The 18,751-nt window shown below is 43.1% G+C and overlaps 1 protein-coding gene across 4 annotated transcripts in view; it reads left to right on the top strand.

The window, feature by feature from the left end:
• The window catches only part of ABCB4 (ATP binding cassette subfamily B member 4), a 75,782-nt gene that overhangs the window by 51,719 nt on the left and 5,312 nt on the right, over nucleotides 1-18,751 (top strand). For 2 of the 4 annotated variants that reach the window (XM_028118299.2, XM_028118282.2), the window contains 6 exons: nucleotides 516-599; nucleotides 1,854-2,057; nucleotides 5,629-5,729; nucleotides 13,463-13,603; nucleotides 15,862-16,018; nucleotides 17,549-17,746. In XM_028118299.2, the coding sequence (XP_027974100.2) occupies nucleotides 516-599; nucleotides 1,854-2,057; nucleotides 5,629-5,729; nucleotides 13,463-13,603; nucleotides 15,862-16,018; nucleotides 17,549-17,746 (885 nt within the window). Of the gene's footprint in view, nucleotides 1-515; nucleotides 600-1,853; nucleotides 2,058-5,628; nucleotides 5,730-13,462; nucleotides 13,604-15,861; nucleotides 16,064-17,548; nucleotides 17,747-18,751 lie in introns of those variants that run through there. The other 2 variants (XM_028118333.2, XM_088018624.1) reach the window with 2 other exon arrangements.

The raw sequence follows: 18,751 nt of genomic DNA, 5'->3' as shown, positions 1-18,751 counted from the left end.
ATGGATGAGTAGCCTATAGTTAAAATCATTTTTAACATACAACTTTCAATTCTTGTTTTAAAAAATAAATAAAACACAGTGAGAAACCAGGGCTGATTTTCTCATGCCTAGATTTTCAAGAGTTGTGTTGAGCACAACTCTAGCCCCTTTATGACGGTCATTACTCCATCAGGGAGGAAGTGTCCGTAGTGTATGTTGTAAGGATTCGGTGATGGCATGCCTGCCTGTGCCCCCCACCTCAGGTGCAGCTGGTGTGGAGCACAGCTGCAATCTAGAGAAGCCCTACCCCGTCCCCTGGCCCCCAGCAGAGCAGCCTGGAGCTGGGGTCCTAGTGGACCCCAAGGGTGCCTGCTCATGGCAGGGACCAGGGCTCTGCACTGCACGTCTCCTCTCCCCTAACTCCAGGGCCAAGTTAGGTGTAGATATTTCCAGCACTGAAGGTTGTGGAGGTTTCATCTACTTTTCTTTGCTTGTTTTAATTTTGAACTCATTTAAGGGTGTGTTTTGTGCCACAGGACATGAGCTGGTTTGATGATCATAAAAATAGTACTGGTGCGCTTTCCACAAGACTTGCAATGGATGCCTCCCGGGTCCAAGGAGTATGTAGACTTTGTTCTGTTTTTCTTTAATGTGTGTGTGTGTGTGTGTTTAAGATTTTATTTATCCATTTGAGAGAGTCAGTAAGCCCCCGGGGTGGGGGGGGCGAGGGAGAGGGACAAGCAGACTCCCCCCTGAACTCTGAGCCCTCCAGGCACAGGGCTTGGGCTTGATCCCCAACCCTGAGATCATGACCTGAGCCAAAATCAAGAGTCAGACGCTTTAACCAACTGAGCCACCCGGGTGCCCCTTCATTGTGGTTTTGAATTAACATACAGCATAGCTGCATCAGTTAAGCTGCTTTCGGCTGCAAATGACAGAAAAACTCAAACGGACCTAAACATTAAGAGGAAGTCTGGACTTCAGGCTTGATTGATTCATTGACTCAAAAATGTCATGAAGGACACAAGTTTCCTGTGTGTGTGTGTGTGTGTGGCTCTGAGTGGCTTTGAGTCCTCCGAGGGGGCTCCATCCTAATACTCCTTGCCTCGCGGCCACGGGATGGCTGCCAGCCGCAAATGGAACAGTCCAGTGAGGAAACACCCATCCGTATCTCAACCACAAACCACCACCTTCCCTTAAATCTAAGTTTTTGGCTACTTTGGGTCATCTGTCCAAGCCTCAGCAGCTTACTGTTTCTGGGGACAGCTGCGCTCTCCTTGGCTGAGGTCCCCAGCCTTAGAGCTGAGGGCTGTTACTTTGAAGCTGCCGGCTTCCACCCAAGCCAGAAGCAGAAGTGGTGGGAGAGTCACTCGCAGTGTCCAGTGCACCTGCCCTCCTTTTCTGAGCCCTACAAACAGTAATTCAGCTCCATGCGTGCTTGGTGGTGGATGGTCTCTTAGGATAGATGCGCTTTGTAGCAGATGGTCTCTTGGCGGTGTGTAAATGTCCCTCTTAGCCATGTGCAGCAAAGGGTTCTTAAAATGACCAGAGTATACTAGGGTTAGTTTTCTGTTTAAATGTTGCCTTTGTGCCAAAGTACCTGTGCCCCACATCCTCTCCCCAAGCTACTGACCTGGTTTTGTAAGGCTGTATTGGTGTGGGCAGACCAGGAAGGAGAACTGCAGGGCATGAGCAAAGAAAAACCTGCAGAGCCTCATGAGGGAGGCACGGGTGTCTCGGGTTGACTGCAAGGAAAGGGAGCAAACGTAAGCCGGGCCCACAGCCCTCCCCTCCTCCTGACCCAGAAGCCTCAGACTGCACCTTATGCATTTGCAACTTAAAACACAGCTCCCCCTTTGCTTTTGCTCTTGCAGGCCACTGGGATGAGGTTGGCGTTAATTGCACAGAACACGGCTAACCTTGGAACTGGCATTATCATATCCTTTATCTATGGCTGGCAGTTGACCCTATTGCTTTTATCAGTTGTTCCCATCATTGCTGTATCAGGAATTGTTGAAATGAAAATGTTGGCCGGAAATGCCAAAAGAGATAAAAAAGAACTGGAGACTGCTGGAAAGGTGGGTCAAATAAGGCTTCAGTGGGTATAAGTAGTGTTTTTAGACATGTGTTTTAGTTGATTTCGTCCAAAGTGCGTGTTTGGATAACTAAATGTGCTCCCTACAGCTGACAACTGTCACCGCTGCATGGAATATTTACTGTTATATTAATGCCGGTAACTTGATGATGGGATAATTAATGGAAGACTCTCAGCCTGTCAAACAGCACTTTATGTGTGGTTTTTAGAATTTCTGAATATCCGAAGTACATTTTACCTTTCATTTAATAGCCCAGTGTCATTGTTGAGACAAATATCACCCCTCTGTTACATGAGTAGTCCTTAGGACAGAGACTATAAGTGAATTGTTTAATTGCTGGTACTTTGGGAGATCTTTCCTTCTTGGCTGTGATTTCTACAATTACAGTGGGTAGCCACCAGATGGCAGTAAATGCTTCGATCTGTGGCTCCAACTATCGTGGCAATCGGGCAAACATTTCCTTTGCCTTCCTCTGTGCCCATTATTGTGTTAAGTACATGCACCAGCTCATCACTCCCTCACTGTAATCCCATGAGGCAGCTATTACTGTTATCCCAATTTTATAGATGAGGAACTTGAGTAACTAGGTAAAGGCATGGCCGGGATTCAAGTTCTGGTTTGATTTCAAAGCTCTTGACTCTGCAGTCTCTTGCTCATCTAAATCTACACAGAAACATTTTATTTACATGTACATGCATTTAACTATTGAAACTACAGCCAGGAATATTTTTACCTGTGTCAATATTATCCTTTATTGACACATTAGGAGAGGAAGCAGACAGTGATAAAAATTGGGATAGAGTTTCTGCAGCACCACAGGAGGCAAAGCTCTTTTGCACATGAGGGCAACCGGCCTTCGCTATGGTTATGTGAGGTGGGGCAGGTAGGAGGCCCCCCGCCCACGGAAGATGGCATTCAGAGGTTCCGTGACTTGCTCCAGAAGTGTGTCCTGTCAGGAGTGAGATGAAAATTCCACCCAAGTGTGTTTGCACTAAGCCAGTTATGTCCAGTGAAGCCATTTCCCCTGGTCTCCTAACCCACGTCAGCCGCAGTGTGGTGTTGGTGTCCCCTCCCCGCCACGGTCCCCCGCTTACTCCTGGTGTGCAGCTCGTGTCCCCCACTCCTTGGAGCCAGAGGCCTGTAGGCCACTTGATGGTCTGGGACTTGAGAAGCCCTGGGTGTTCACAAGGCTTGAAGATCCTCTTGGCTGCTGGCTGTGTATAATTGAGGGCATCGTTTCCTGATCTTCTACTTGACACAACTAACTGCTGAAAAAACACTGTGGTTTTTATTTCCTTTCTCCCCCAACCCTGGTCCTTCCACATTTCAGAAGGGAGCACTGTCAGTAGACAGAATGAAGATCACGTTTGCTTAGACCAGTTATATGAAAAAAAAAAATCTTGAATCTAGTTAAGATTAAAGAAGGCTAATAACACTGAAAGGTATCAGAATTTTGGCAGGAGTAGGGCAGTGAGTAATGAGCTTATGGCAAATTAAATTTAGCGCCTTGGATTATTAGTCTTGGTCTTGCTAGTCATGGTATGGGATACTGAAGAAGATCCCCAACTTCTCTGATCCTCCCTTCAAAGTTGAATGAAATGGGAACCTGTATCAGATAATGTCCTGTGTTCCTCCCAGCTAATACTCTTATTCTAGGAATCAGAATAACTCAGAGTGACCAAAATTATTTTTAATAGCCACTTAAACCTAATAAGGCTTTTTTAAAAATACAGTGTGAGAGATTAGAAATTTTAGATGTTAATTGTTAGCAATCAATCATAATTCAATTTTGTTTACTCAGTCAACTCTTGATAGAATATATAGAATGAGGGTTAGAAAGAAGGTCCTGGAATTCTCCCACCCCCTTCACTGTCCTATGTTTTTTGTTCTTGTTTTCAAAAAGAAAACTCTTACTAACCCGGGTGCAGATAAATCATGGTTAGATTGCATCAGGATTTGGGATACGTTCCCATTTTCATTTTTCATAAAGGGCTTGGTAATGAGGGTGTTGACTCCCTGGCTGGTAAGGAGGTAGGGAGAGTCTGCATTTAACCCTCTTGACTCAGGCCCTGCCTCATGACTGAGATTACAGCCCTGCTGAACCAGGACTAGGCCTCAGAGCAATTAATCCATGACCAGAAAATCACGAGTTGAGTGTGAAGTCATTAACAACTAGCTTCTCCCTGTATACATTACAAAGAGGGGGAAGCAGAAAAGCATAAAGGGTTAAGAACAGGACTTGGCATCAGATAGCCTGATACGGAATCCTTGCCTACTTATTAACTCTAGGGCTTGAGGCAAGTCATTTGACTTATCCGTGTCTCAGTTCCTTCAGCTGTGACAAGAGGGTGTTGTTGACCTCACAGGGTTGTGTGAGGTGAAGTGGGAGCCTGTCAGTGACGCGAAGTACCACCACCTGGCACAGAATAAAAACACTAGTGTGCCCCAGTCCAGCCATCATTCCTGCTAGATTTTTCATTTCTAACTAAAGAGAGAAGGTTAGTCAGCCTGAGGTAGCAAATATCTTGCCTTCACCTGGTTGCAGAAGAACTGAGGTAAAAAGTCTGAAAGCAGAGAAAACAAAAACGTAAAACTAAAATCTGATGCTCTTTGTGGTCATGGATTTAGATAAGTCAGCTGCAGAACTAGGCTTTAACCTTCATAGCTAAGTCACAGACTATTAACATGAGTCCAAGGTGGTTTGGCCGGAAAAGTCAGAGAACTCCTCTGGCCAGTTTGGGTAAAAAGGGATTTGAGGTAAGGAGGCACAGAACTGCAGGGAATACAGATGGAGGATGTTCCTGTAAAGTCGCAGGCTCTCAGAGCCACACGCTCCCCTGTGTCGGAGTCTCTCTACACCTTTGTTCCATTCCTCACCTGCTAAGGATTCAGACCAGCTGCCTCCACATGCCCAGTGGCGCTCCCCAAATGGAGACCTTCCTCTCGGGATCCACACAACCTCTCTGTTCCAGCCGTGGCCTCCATCCAAGTCCAGGAAGTGGATGAGTCCGGTGTCCATCCCTGGTTTAAGCGGAGACTGAAGGCAGGGTCATGTTGTTTATAGTTGGGATCTTCGTTCTAGCTGTGACTGACCGGTCTCTAAGGAGGGATACATGCATGGGGGAAATGACTGGCACCTCCCATGGGTCCTTAGAAATCATGTAGCCTAATGCCCTCTTTTAGGACCCTACCCTGTGAAGAAAGCAAAGCCACCAAAGGCTGTGACAAAAGCCAGTAATTAAAGTAACCGACTGGTGGCAGGGCTGGGAATAAAATTCGGTTTCTGGTGTCCAGACCACCATGCTTGGTCTCAGCTTGTCAGTCTCCCCAGGCATATGAAGACTCGCCTGCCATATCTGGTACAACCAGATTTGCTTTTAAGATGGGCGGTTCTGTCATAGAGCTCATCTTGAAAACACGTTATGCCTTTGCTTTCAAAATTGAAGGAATTAAAAACCTGTCAACATAACCATCAGGATTCTACCAAAGTTTGTAATTTTCATTATCCAGGAGTAAAACCCCACTTCTAATCAAGATCTGTTCTATGTTACAGATTGCAACAGAAGCAATAGAAAATATTAGGACAGTTGTGTCCTTAACCCAGGAAAGAAAATTTGAATCGATGTATGTTGAAAAATTATACGGAGCTTACAGGTAATGAACATAAATGATTTTTACTAAGAACCCAGTGCTTTCCTGAGGCTTAAAAATTGTTCCCAAAAGATAATAAAACTTCTCCCCCAAAAAAAAAAAAAGCCTGTAAGGATGACATTTTTTCAGTAGCTCACTGAGAATAAGTAGCTTTTTGATGCAACTGGGCTATAGGATTGGATTTTTACATCTCTTCTTTTTAAATTAAATTTTATTTTATTATGTTAGTCACCATACATTACATCATTAGTTTTTGATGTGCTGATCCACTATTCACTGTTTGCGTATAACACCCAGTGCTCCATGCAGTACGTGCCCTCTTTAATACCCGTCACCAGGCTAACCCATCCCCCCGCCCCCCTCCCCTCTAGAACCCTCAGTCTGTTTTTCAGAGTCCATCATCTCTCATGGTTCATCTCTCCCTCCGATTCCCCACCCCCATTTCTCCCTTCCTTCTCCTAATGTCCTCCATGCTGTTCCTTATGTTCCACAAATAAGTGAAACCATATGATAATTGACTTTCTCTGCTTGACTTATTTCACTTAGCGTAATCTCCTCCAGTCCCATCCATGTTGATGTAAAAGTTGGGTATTCATCATTTCTGATGGCTGAGTAATATTCCATTGTATATATGGACCACATCTTCTTTATCCATTGATCTGTTGAAGGGCATCTTGCCTTTTTCCACAGTTTGGCTATTGCGGACATTGCTGCTATGAACATTGGGGTGCATATGGCCCTTCTTTTCACTACCTCTGTGTCTTTGTGGTAAATACCCAGTAGTCCAATAGCTGGGTCATAGGGTAGCTCTAGTTTTAATTTTTTGAGGCACCTCCACACCGTTTTCCAAAGTGGCTGTACCAACTTGCATTCCCACCAACAGTGTAAGAGGGTCCCCTTTCTCCACAACCTCTCCAACATTTGTTGTTTCTTGCCTTGTCAGTTTTTGCCATTCTAACTGGTGTAAGGTGGTATCTCAGTGTGGTTTTGATTTGAATTTCCCTGATGGCTAATGAGGATGAATATTGTTTCATGTGTCTGTTAGCCATTTGGATGTCTTCTTTGGAGAAGTGTCTGTTCATGTCTTCTGCCTGTTTTTTGACTTAATTGTTTTTTGGGTGTTGAGTTTGAGAAGTTCTGTGTAGATCTTAGAAATCAGCACTTTGTCTGTAGTGTCATTTGCAAATATCTTCTCCCATTCTGTGGGTTGCCTCTTTGTTTTGTTGACTGTTTCCTTTGCTGTGCAGAAGCGTTTTATCTTGATGAAGTCCCAAAAGTTCATTTTTGCTTTTGCTTCACTAGCCTTTGGAGATGTATCTTGAAAGAAGTTGCTGTGGCCGATGTCAGAGGTTACTGCTTATGTTCTTCTCTAGGATTTTGATGGATTCCCGTCTCACATTGAGGTCTTTCATCCATTTTGAGTTTATCTTTGTGTATGGTGTTAGAGAATGGTCGAGTTTCATTCTTCTCTATATAGCTGTCCAATTGTCCCAGCACCATTTATTGAAGAGACTTTTTTCCATTGCATATTCTTTCCTGCTTTGTCGAAGATTATTTGACCATAGAGTTGAGGGTCCATATCTGGGCTCTGTATTCTGTTCCATTGATCTATGTGTCTGTTTTTGTGCCAGTACCATGCTGTCTTGGTGATCACTGCTTTGTAATATACCTTGAAATCAGACAATGTGATGCCCCCCAGCTTTGTTTTTCTTTTTCAACATTTCCTTGGTGATTCGGGGTCTTTTCTGATTCCATACAAATTTTAGAATTGTTTATTCCAACACTTTGAAAAATGTCATTGGAATTTTGATCGGGATGGCATTGAAGGTATAGATTGCTCTGGGTAGCATAGACCTTTTTAAATGTTTATTCTTCTGATCCATGCTTATGGAATGTTTTTTCATCTTTTTTTGTCTTCTTCAATTTCTTTCATGAGTGTTCTGTAGTTCCTAGGGTATAGATCCTTTACCTCTTTGGTTAGGTTTATTCCGAGATATCTTATGGTTTTTGGTGCTATTGTAAATGGAATCGTTTCTCTAATTTCTCTTTCTACAGTTGCATTGTTAGTGTATAAAAAGCAACTGATTTCTGTGCATTGATTTTGTATCCTGCCACATTACTGAATTGCTGTATGAGTTCTAGTAATTTGGGGGTGGAGTCTTTTGGATTTTCCACATAAAGTATCATGTCATCTGTGAAGAGAGAGAGTTTGACTTCTTCTTTGCTAATTTGAATACCTTTTATTTCCTTTTGTTGTCTGATTGCTGTTGCTAGGACATCTAGTACTATGTTGAACAATAGTGGCGAGAGTGGGCATCCTTGATGTGTTCCTGATCTTAAGGGAAAGGCTCTCATCTTTTCCCCATTGAGGAGGATATTCGCTGTGGGTTTTTCATAGATTATCACATTGATTGATTTGCGAATGTTGAACCACCCTTGTATCCCGGGGATAAATCTCACTTGGTTGTGGTGGATGATCCTTTTAATGTATTGTTGGATCCTATTAGCTAGGATTTTGTTGAGAATTTTGGAATCCATATTCATCAGGGATATCGGTCTGAAATTCTCCTTTTTGATGGGGTCTTTGCCTGGTTTGGGGATTAAGGTAATGCTGGCCTCATAGGATGAATCTGGAAGCTTTCCTTCTGTTTCTATTTTTTGAAACAGCTTCAGGAGGCTAGCTATTATTCCTTCTTTGAATGTTTGTTAGAATTCTCCAGGGAATCCATCAGGCCCTGGACTTTTGTTTTTTGGGAGGTTTTTGATCACTGCTTCAATCTCGTTACTGGTTATTGGCCTATTCAGGTTGTCAATTTCTTCCTGTTTCAGTCTTGGCAGTTTATAGGTTTCCAGGCATCCATTTCTTCCAGGTTGCTTAATTTATTGGCCTATGGGGGCACCTGGGTGGCTCAGTCATTAAGCGTCTGCCTTCGGCTCAGGTCATGATCCCAGGGTTCTGGGATCGATCCCCGCATCGGGCTCCCTGCTTGGCAGGAAGCCTGCTTCTCCCTCTCCCTCTCCCCCTGCCTGTGTTCATGCTCTATGTCTCTCTCTGTCAAATAAATAAAAAAATTTTTAAAAAATTTATTGGCATATAGTTGTGATAATAATTTCTAATCATTGTTTCTATTTCCTTGGTGTTAGTCATGATCACTCCCCGTTCAGTCATTTTATTAATTTAGGTCCTTTATCTTTTTTTTGGATAAGTCTGGCCAGTGGTTTATCGATCTTGTTAATTCTTTCAAAGAACCGGCTTCTAGTTTCTACTATGATTTCTCCCTTTTCATTCATAATTTTATTAATTTGGGTCCTTTCTCTTTTGGATAAGTCTGGCCAGTGGTTTATCAATCTTATTCTTTCAAAGAACCAGCTTCTAGTTTCGTTGATCTGATCTACTGTGTTTCTGGTTTCTAATTCATTGATCTCCGCTCTAATCTTAGTTATTTCTCTTCTAATGCATGCCTTAGGCATCATTTGTTGCTTTTTCTCTAGTTCTTTAAGGTGTAGAGTTATTTGATGAATTCGGGATTTTTCTGGTTTTTTTTGAGTGAGGCTTGGATGGCTATGTATTTCCCCCTTAGGACCGCCTTTGCAGTATCCCACAGGTTTTGGACTGATGTGTTTTCATTCTTAGTGGTTTCCATGAATTGTTTAAGTTCTTCTTTGATTTCCTGGTTGGCCCAAACATTCTTGGGCAGAGTGGTCTTTAGCTTCCAAGTGTTTGAATTTCTTCCAAATTTTTTCTTGTGATTGAGTTCCAGTTTTAAAGCATGATGGTCTGAGAATATGCAGGGAATAATCTCAGTCCTTTGGTATCGGTTGAGACCTGATTTGTGACCCAGTATGGAAAAAGTTCCCTGTGCGCTTGAGAAGAATGAGTGTTCTGTTGTTTTAGGGTGGAATGTTCTGTCCATCTGGTCCAGTGTGTCCTTCAAAACTCTTTTTTCTTTGTTGATTTTCTGCTTAGATGATCTGTCTATTGATGAGAGTGGAGTATTGAGGTCTCCTACAATTAACATATTATGAATCATTATCAATCATTAACACACTATCGACATATTATTCAATAAGTTGGCTTATGTAGATGGCTGCTCCCATGTTGGGAGCGTAGATATTTATAATTGTTAGATCTTCTTGTTGGATAGACCCTTTAAGAATGATATAGTGTCCTTCTGTGTCTCTAACTACAGTCTTTAACTTAAAATCAAATTTGTCTGATATAAGGATTGCTACCCCAGCTTTCTTTTGAGGTCCGCTGGCATGGAAGATGGATCTCCATCCCTTCACTTTCAGTTTGGATGTATCTTTAGGTTCAAAATGAGTCTCTTGTAGACAGCATATGGACGGGTCCTGTCTTTTTATCCAGTCTGCAACCCTGTGCCGTTTTATGGGAGCATTTAGGCTGTTCACATTGAGAGTGATTATTGGAAGATATGAATTTATTGTCATCATGTTGCCTGTGAAGACCTTGTTTCTATAGGTTGTCTCTGTAAATTTCTATTCTACATCACTCTTGGGGTCTTTCTCCTTTTATAGAACCCCCCTTAATATTTCTTGGAGGGCCGGCTTTGTGGTCACATATTCTTTCAGTTTCTGCCGGTCTTGGAAGCTCTGCATCACTCCATCCATTCTAAATGACAGCCTTGCCAGATAAAGTATTCTTGGCTGCATGTTCCTCTCGTTTAGTACCCTGAATATGTGTTGCCGGCCCTTTCTGGCTTGCCAGGTCTCTGTGGATAGGTCTGATGTTATTCAGATGTTCCTCCCTCTGTACATAAGGAATCTCTTCCCCCTAACTGCCCTTAAGATGGTTTCCTTGGTTCTAAGATTTGCAAGTTTTACTATAACATGTCGGGGTGTTCGCCTGTTTTCCTTGATTTTGGGAGGGGCCCTCTCTGCCTCTAAGACACGAATGTTTGTTTCATTCCCCAGATTAGGGAAGTTCTCAGCTACGATTTGCTCAAATACATCTTCTAGTCCTCTCTCTCTCTCCACTGCCTCAGGGATCCCAATAATTCTGACACTGGAACGCTTCATGGTGTCACATTTCTCTGATTCTATTTTCATGGATTTTGTGTTGTTTCTCCTGGCCTCCTCTTTATCCTTCTTTTCTGTCAACTGGTCTTCTAGATCACTAATTTGTTCTTCTAGATTACTAATTCGTTCTTTTAGATCACTAATTCGTTCTTCTGCCCCATTTACCCTAGCTGTTAGATTATCTAGATTAGATTGGATCTCATTGACAGCATTTTTAAATTCTGCCAGCTCAGCTTTCATTTCTGCCCTTAGAGACTCTATGTTGCCATTAATCAATTTCTCCATTCTAGCTATTGTCTTCACAACTGCTACCCTGAATTCCATCTCCGACATCTTGGTTATATCTGTCTCCATTGTAAATCTGTGGCAGAAGTCATAGTCTCTGAGTCTTTCCTATTTTGGGGGTTCCTCCTCCTAGTCATTCTGTTGAGGGGTGGTTGAGGGAATGTACAGAGTCCAAATTATTGACCACAACCCAAGCAAGATGCACCTGTTTTTAGGGACCTTAGGGTTGCTGGCCTCTTGTTCTCCCAGCCTGTCTTCTGGGGGAGGGGCCTGCCATGCTGTTACTCAAGCAACCCTGTTTGGGCGGAGTTGCCCTGCCCCCTGTGGGGGGGGGGGTGGGCTCAGTGAAAACCGCTTTTTGGGGGGCTTTTGTTCTCTGGCAGCTTTCCCTAGCGGTTTTCCGTGTCTCTTCTGAGAGAGCAGAAGAGACCATTTCCAACCCTCTGCCTCAGAGCAGAGAGATCGCAGTCTGTTCTCCAGTGAGCTCTCCAGGCCACATTCCCTTCGTTTCTGTCTGTGCTGCTATAAACTGCAGTGTCCTGGGTTGTGCACCCCTCAGCAGTGCTCCCAGTCCTTGCCTCCAGGTTGGGGCACGTCTCCGCCCTTTGTACTTCTAAAACTGCCAGCCGCCCTCAGTTCACATGTGCGGTCCCACTGCTCCTGGTTTCAGTCCGGGGGACTACCCTAAAGTCCTTTCCCCATCGCTACCCGTCTGCGAGTCTGTGCCCCATCCCCATCGCGGGAGGCTAGTGTTCACCAGTGGTGTAGGATCGCCACAGCTCCCTCCTTCCATTTATCTTCCAATATCTGCCCACAGAATCATGGTTCCCCACTTCATAGCTCAAAACCAACCAACTGCGATACTCTCTAGGGATCCAGATTGATCTATCTTATATCTCAGGCTGATCTCGTGGGTATTCAGAGTGGTCTGGTAGATATCCAGCTCAATTCCGGGGACTGGTTGGAATAGGGTCCCCTACTCCTCTGCCATCTTTTCCTCCTCCCAGATTTTTACATCTCTTGTGAAAAGAACGGGGGGGGGGGCGGTCTCCGAGACTGAACAGGTACAGACGACTGTGCCAGTGTGTGCTCCTCGGTGCAGGCAGCATCAACAACCTCTCTGGGCGATGGAAAATATTGCAGGGAATTCTTCAAACTCACATTTTCTTGGAATTGTGTAGACTGAACTAAGGATGAGACTTAGTATTTGGCTAGAGTATCCCTTTTTTTCTCTGGATGAGGACCAGATCCAACCTCCTCATGAAACCCATACCTAGTCTATTTCACTGGTTCATAATTGAGCAATTTAAGAAACTCCCAGTGGCATGATTGGCTACTTGCTTCCAACCAGGACCTGTTCTTATAAATGAATATATTTTAACACTAACAAAAGTGAACACAACTTAGACTACAGCTTTGCAGACTAGAACAGTAGCTTGAATGCTTACAAATTTGAGAAGGGAAAAGTGAGATTTTCATTTTATTCCATCTCCTTAGTTACAGATACTTAATGAAAGTACATTTTTCTCTCCATTTGATGTAAATATATGTGCATCATGTAAATATATATGTGCCATTACCTAAGACTTATGGTTAATTTGAACTTCAAGGGACTTAAGGAAGAGCTAATTTTTAATTTGATTATAATTCAAAGATGGAAGAGCACTGCAAAATAATAATTTTAAGTAAGGTAAGACCATTCTCACAGCATGTAAATTAAAATATCCAAATCAGTAATAGTTTGAATTTTTCCAAAGTCTTTCCAAATGCCTTCATTCTAATCTGGGAGTAAATAAATCACTGTTCTCTTGGAGGATGTACAATACAAAGTATAATAAAGTAGCTATACTGATAAAGGATAGCATGTGGTCTAATTAGAAAATATTGCAAAATGAACTGTATTGGGCCTGGTGGGATCTAGCTCAGGGAAGAACTTCTCATGTGTGTCTGTATGTACCTCAGTGACCCTGTTTTTCTGAATCTGAAACATGAATTGTGACATGAGACTATAACTAGTCACAGAAGATAAGGTAATACCTAAGAAATCGCATTCAGACAATTCAAACTTTAGTCCTCACTTTGACATCCTCCATATTTTTTTATTCAACAGTCATGTTTATATCATAGGGGTTGAATTTCTGATTGACTAGATATTAACATGTAATAATATCAGCAACTGTCAATTGAAAAATCAATATGAGGTACTATGCTAGACATTTATATTGTTTAGTTCTCAATTCTGCATCATATTGGTTATCCCCATTATATAAATCAGAAAACTGATACACAGAGAAGTTGTCATGTATTCAAACTAACAGAAGGGAGGCAGAATATATACCCAGGTCCACCACACTTAGAAGCTGTGCTAAGAGAGGCCAAAGAGATGATTATGAATATACTAATTTGCCTTTCAGGAATTCTGTGCAGAAGGCACACATCTATGGAATCACTTTTAGTATTTCACAAGCATTTATGTATTTTTCCTATGCTGGTTGTTTTCGATTTGGCGCCTACCTCATTGTGAATGGACATATGCACTTTAGAGATGTTATTCTGTAAGTAATTTTAAAAATAAAAGATTCTATGTGGTTTTAGTAGGTCTATGCAAAATTGGAGAGTTGGGGGGGGACTCATTTGTTCTAAAATGAGGTCAGAGTTGAATCTACCACAGAAATCTGATCTTAATAATACTACAAGTACAGTTGCATAATCCAAGTGGACTACACCAAGTTCATTAAAAAAGATCATAAACCAGAATTGTAGTAATGCACAGAACTCCAGTCAGGAGGATAGCAAACTTTGTGCAGTGTAGGCTGAAATAAATCATTAATGAGAAAACTGCTAGTTACCTTGGACTCAAACCAGAGGGTTAAATAGCTTACTATTGATCTGCAACCACAAGATGGTGTTGATAAAGGGATGGGAATGTTTGACTGAAATCTGGCAAAGCCCTCTTCCCCTGACTGGGCCTGAGATGACCCTGTCAACATTTGGGTTAGTAGCCTCTCCTTTTGTCTTGGTTTCCAAGGCTAACCAGTGGTCTTTCTAATTGATGCATTCGTCTTTTCAAAATATGCTAACTACATTCAGTTAGGTTGTGTTTCTGTCTTGCGAAAGGGAAGCCATTCTTTTTAAGACCACTTGGCATATTTCTGCTCTGGTGGAATGATCTTAAAGTAGTCGTGGACAGCCTCTTTTTTGAACAGGGGGAGGACAAGGAAAGTGTTTTCATCCAAAATGAAAATAACTGTTAAAAAAGTATATATAATCTTCATATCATTCAGTATCCCAGCAGGAAACAAATATCCCTTCAGATGGGGTAACTATGGAGAGTGCTAAAGGGTCTGTTTACAAAAGTGTGAGAAGTGTTAAGGTGAGCAGTACCCAGGAGAGCTGTCAACTACCAAGCAGTTCCTAGCTACAAACCAGTAAGACCCTCAGCCTAAAGGGCAAGAGGAGGGAAGGATTTTCAGAACCCAGCATAGGGGGCTTCTGTGGTCCTTGGGGCAGGGACACCACCCACACAATCTAACCAGAAAGAAGCCAACAAACGCCCTCACCTCCGGCTGGTGCCTGTCATTGCCAAACCCCTTCAGAAGCCAGGGGACAAGAAAAACCTTTTGATGCAGTCCAGGAAGGTCAGGAAGGTCAGCCTCTCAGGCAGGGAGTGGGATGGGACAAGACAGAGGTGGGTAGGGAGCAGAGAGTGGTTTCGGAGGGACAAATGGCAATATCCAGCTCCAGGCATTACAGCTTAGAGTACTTCTATTGTCTAGAAGAGCATCACTGAGGAAATGGGCCCTGCTTTTTTTTGTTTTTTTGTTTCTACCATTAAAAAATTAAGTTCTAGATAATTGGAAGACAACTTTTTAGTCTTCTTTGTTAAATCTCGCTGATAGGCTATATAAGAAAGTTAGGCAGCAACATGTGGGTTGTTCATCACTATTTTAAAATTTAATTTTTGGTAACCAACCTTAACCAAGTATTTAAGGGAGAGCCTTACTATACCCACCATTCCTGCCCCCCTTCCCCCGTACTTAAAACACATTTTATTATCTTCGATTTAGAAGTTTGGGAAATGAAACATTTCTTTAAGTTCTCCAGTATTACTAGATAAACAATTTCCTCCCCTCCCCTTGTTCTCGGGGAGCTCAGGTCTCAGGAGTAAATAGCCTCCTGGAGATGGAGATCTCAGAATCTGAAGCCCTTCCTAAAAGATGTTATAATCTCTTTCCAGTCTTCAAAGAGCGTATCACTGGAAAACAGAACCTTAGCTGAGGACGAATGTTTTTCTCAGTGTAGCGCCAATCGTTCCCTTAATTGTAAGAGAAAAACGAGTTGTAGTAAAGGCTCATTTTCCCTAAGCAGGTTCTGTAACTGCAGCGCGCAGTACTGGGTGTGTGGGAGCACAGGAGAAACTACAAACTGGCAGTCAGGGCCAGCGATGCAGTAGGAAGCGTCACTCCTTGTCCGACGCTGACGAGGGCCCTCCAGCACTCTGTGCTTCAGTCCCCTCAAGTCCAGAGAGGATAGAACCAGTCACTAAAATTGCTGGAGGTCACAAGTTAGTTACCAGCCACCTCCCGAAAGACAAGAACTGTGGAAAGTTGCGGGAACTCTGGCCTCTCCTCTAGGTTTCTTTGATTAATGGAATTTCATGGAAATGTGTGTAGTGGTTTTGGCAGGGGGTCAGTGGAGGGGTGCCTGTGGGAGTAGAGAACATGGGCACTGGTAAGCGGTTCGTATTTGGACTTTGGAACCTCACAGAGCTAATTATAGAAGCTAAGTTGTTAATTCCCCGACTTCTGTCCAGGGTGTTCTCAGCAATTGTGTTCGGCGCAGTGGCTCTAGGACACACCAGCTCCTTTGCTCCAGACTATGCTAAAGCCAAGCTGTCGGCAGCCCACTTATTCATGCTGCTGGAGAGACCACCTCTGATTGACAGCTACAGTGAAGAAGGCCTGAGGCCTGTGAGTTCTGCCGCCTGACGAATGCTTGGTTAATTTTTCCTCAAGGTTTGCTATCTGCTCCATGATCACCACAGGAAAAATTTGTCATGATTACACTGACCTATATTTAGCTTACTCTGTGATATTTATAGGCCTAATATTTGGCCAACGTTCTTAACATTTTAAAATTTCATATGGGGGCGGGGGGTGGGGGACACCTGGGTAGCTCAGGGGGTTAAGCGTCTGCCTTCGGCTCAAGTCATGATCCCGGAGCCCCAGGATCAAGCCCCGAGTCAGGCTCCCTGCTCAACAGGGAGTCTGCTTCTCCTGCTCCTGCTCCCCTGGCTTGTGCTGTCAAATAAATAAAAAAAAATAAATATCTTAAAAAAATAAAATTTCATAGGGGGTTTCAAGGATTCTGAAGTTGAGCACATCAAAAGTAAAGAAAGGGGTATGCGGCTGGCTCAGTCAGTTGAACATGTGACTCTTGATCTTGGGTCATGAGTCAAGCCCCACGTTAGGCATAAAGTTTATTACCTAAATTTTTTTAAATTTAAAACTAAAACCACGTGTATTGAATGAAAATCATAATAGTAAACTTTTTTTAAAGATTTTATTTGACAGAGAGCACAAGCTGGGGAAGCGGCAGGCAGAGGGAGAGGGAGAAGCAGGATCCCCGCTTCTGAGCAGGGAGCCTGACACGGAACTCGATCCCAGGACCCTGGGATCACGACCTGAGCTGAAGGCAGATGCTTAAAGACTGAGCCACCCAGGCGCCCCCGTAATAATAAACTTCAAGAAAAGTTAAAAAAAAAAAAAATCCAGATGTACTAGAACTGAGTAATTTCCATGAAAAATGTTAATTATTGCTGCATGAAGGTATATGCATGTAACTCTGTATGTAAAGGCAAATAGCAATGTGGCTTTAATCACATTTTGTAATGACCAAGTTATAAATGGTAAGAAAGCGACTTTATTCACATTAAGAGTAATAATCCTATGCTATCTCCAAAGTTAACTCAAATTTAGATCTGAGTGTTCTTTGTATGACACAAGCTGCTGCCCGTATTAATGCATGAGCAGCGGGATACGTAGACAGCTTTTCTGGGACTTTATTGTGGATTTCGTGTGCTGAGAAAATTCCTGTGCCCTGTGAATGAGCTTAAGAGGTGGCCAGGGTTTGAGATAAGGGCTGTCCCCTGAGACCTCAGGTAGATGCTGTGCCAAATTCCCAAGCCTTTGATCCTTGGGCCACTGGCTTCCCTCTAGCCTCAGAACCATCACTTGGGAAATCTAAATATTTGTCTAAAAGACCAGAAATTGAGTTTGGATAACATCTCTCTCTAATGTGACTCTGTCTGGTCTAAATTTTACCCCCATCTTCATTTTATAGAACAACAGCTTGCTTTCAGTAGTTACTTGTACCGACACTTAGACTGAATGTGAATTTTATGTTCCTCTCCTACACTCTTTGGTCAAGTTTCTGTGAAATCCTTCTTCTTCCAATTATTATCAGACTAATCATAATAGCAACATTAAACTTTGTTTTAGGATAAATTTGAAGGAAACGTGACATTTAACGAAGTCGTGTTCAACTATCCCACTCGGCCAGACATCCCCGTGCTTCAGGGGCTGAGCCTCGAGGTGAAGAAGGGCCAGACGCTGGCTCTGGTGGGTAGCAGCGGCTGTGGGAAGAGCACGGTGGTCCAGCTCCTGGAGCGGTTCTATGACCCCCTGGCTGGTACAGTGGTGAGCACGATTTAAGTCAGTCACCTGATACAAGGTTTTATTTCAAATGGCTAATAAACCAATATTCTTCTAGGACAAATAAAGGCCTATAATCCTAGTTGATGCAATGACCACATTCTAAAAAAACCAAACCGGTACCCATACTCAGGCAAAGTTATGGGGACAAGAGGGTAGAACAGCTGGAGTTTAGTACAGTTCCAAAAATACCCAATATGAAGCTACCCTCTGCCCTGCCCTGGGCCTTTTGAGCCCGCCTGATCCTCCTAAATATTCACGTCCTGGTTTGTAAAGGTGAGCCACAAACTCTGGCCAGAATTCTAGGCAGACACCCAAGACAGGCTAGTACCTTCTTACTCCCTCCTGCCTCCTTCTGCCCTCTCTCTCAAACACGGAACTCAAGGCTTTTTGACTTGGACCCTCATCTCCAGCCCTTTCATACTTAGCTCTCCTCAGTGATTTCCTAATATCTAGGTTCTGGCTCTCTGCCATGAGTGAACTCTGGGCTTTTACTGATAACGCCTGCATCTCCCATTACCTTGGTACGGCACCCACTCACCAAGCCCTCGGAGTCCCTCCCCATTTAGGCGGTCACCAAAGTGTTAAACCTTGTGTAGTTTGCTCTTTTCAGGAAATCTTATGCCTCCACTATTAAAACTACTCTGCAGGTATTAATACAGGCAAACCAGCTTGACAACACGATGTGCTGATACCATGGTAGAATTTCTTTCTTTATGGAGAGATCAAGACTAACCGAACTTGTTTTTATTCCTTCACCCAGAAGGAAGCTGCATTCTCAGCTGATACATCCCAAGACTCCTCTAGAAGCAACATGTCTCCTGCTTAAAGCAAACAAAAAAAATAAGACCACCACCACCAACACTATGTTCCCAAAGACCCTGTCCTTTGAGCTTGTTCACTTTCCATTGAACTCTTGTCCTCAGTGCTGTCAAAAAGAGAAATGGGAGAAGTTTAAGGCTGGTACTTCTGAGGGGAACGAGTGGTAGA

This window comes from Eumetopias jubatus, unplaced genomic scaffold (genome assembly GCF_037043125.1).
Source record: "Eumetopias jubatus isolate StellerSeaLion01/CBP00866 unplaced genomic scaffold, mEumJub1_p1.0 scaffold_14, whole genome shotgun sequence".
Classification (NCBI taxonomy): Eukaryota; Metazoa; Chordata; class Mammalia; order Carnivora; family Otariidae; genus Eumetopias; species Eumetopias jubatus.
This window is presented reverse-complemented; position numbering and strand designations above follow the sequence as displayed.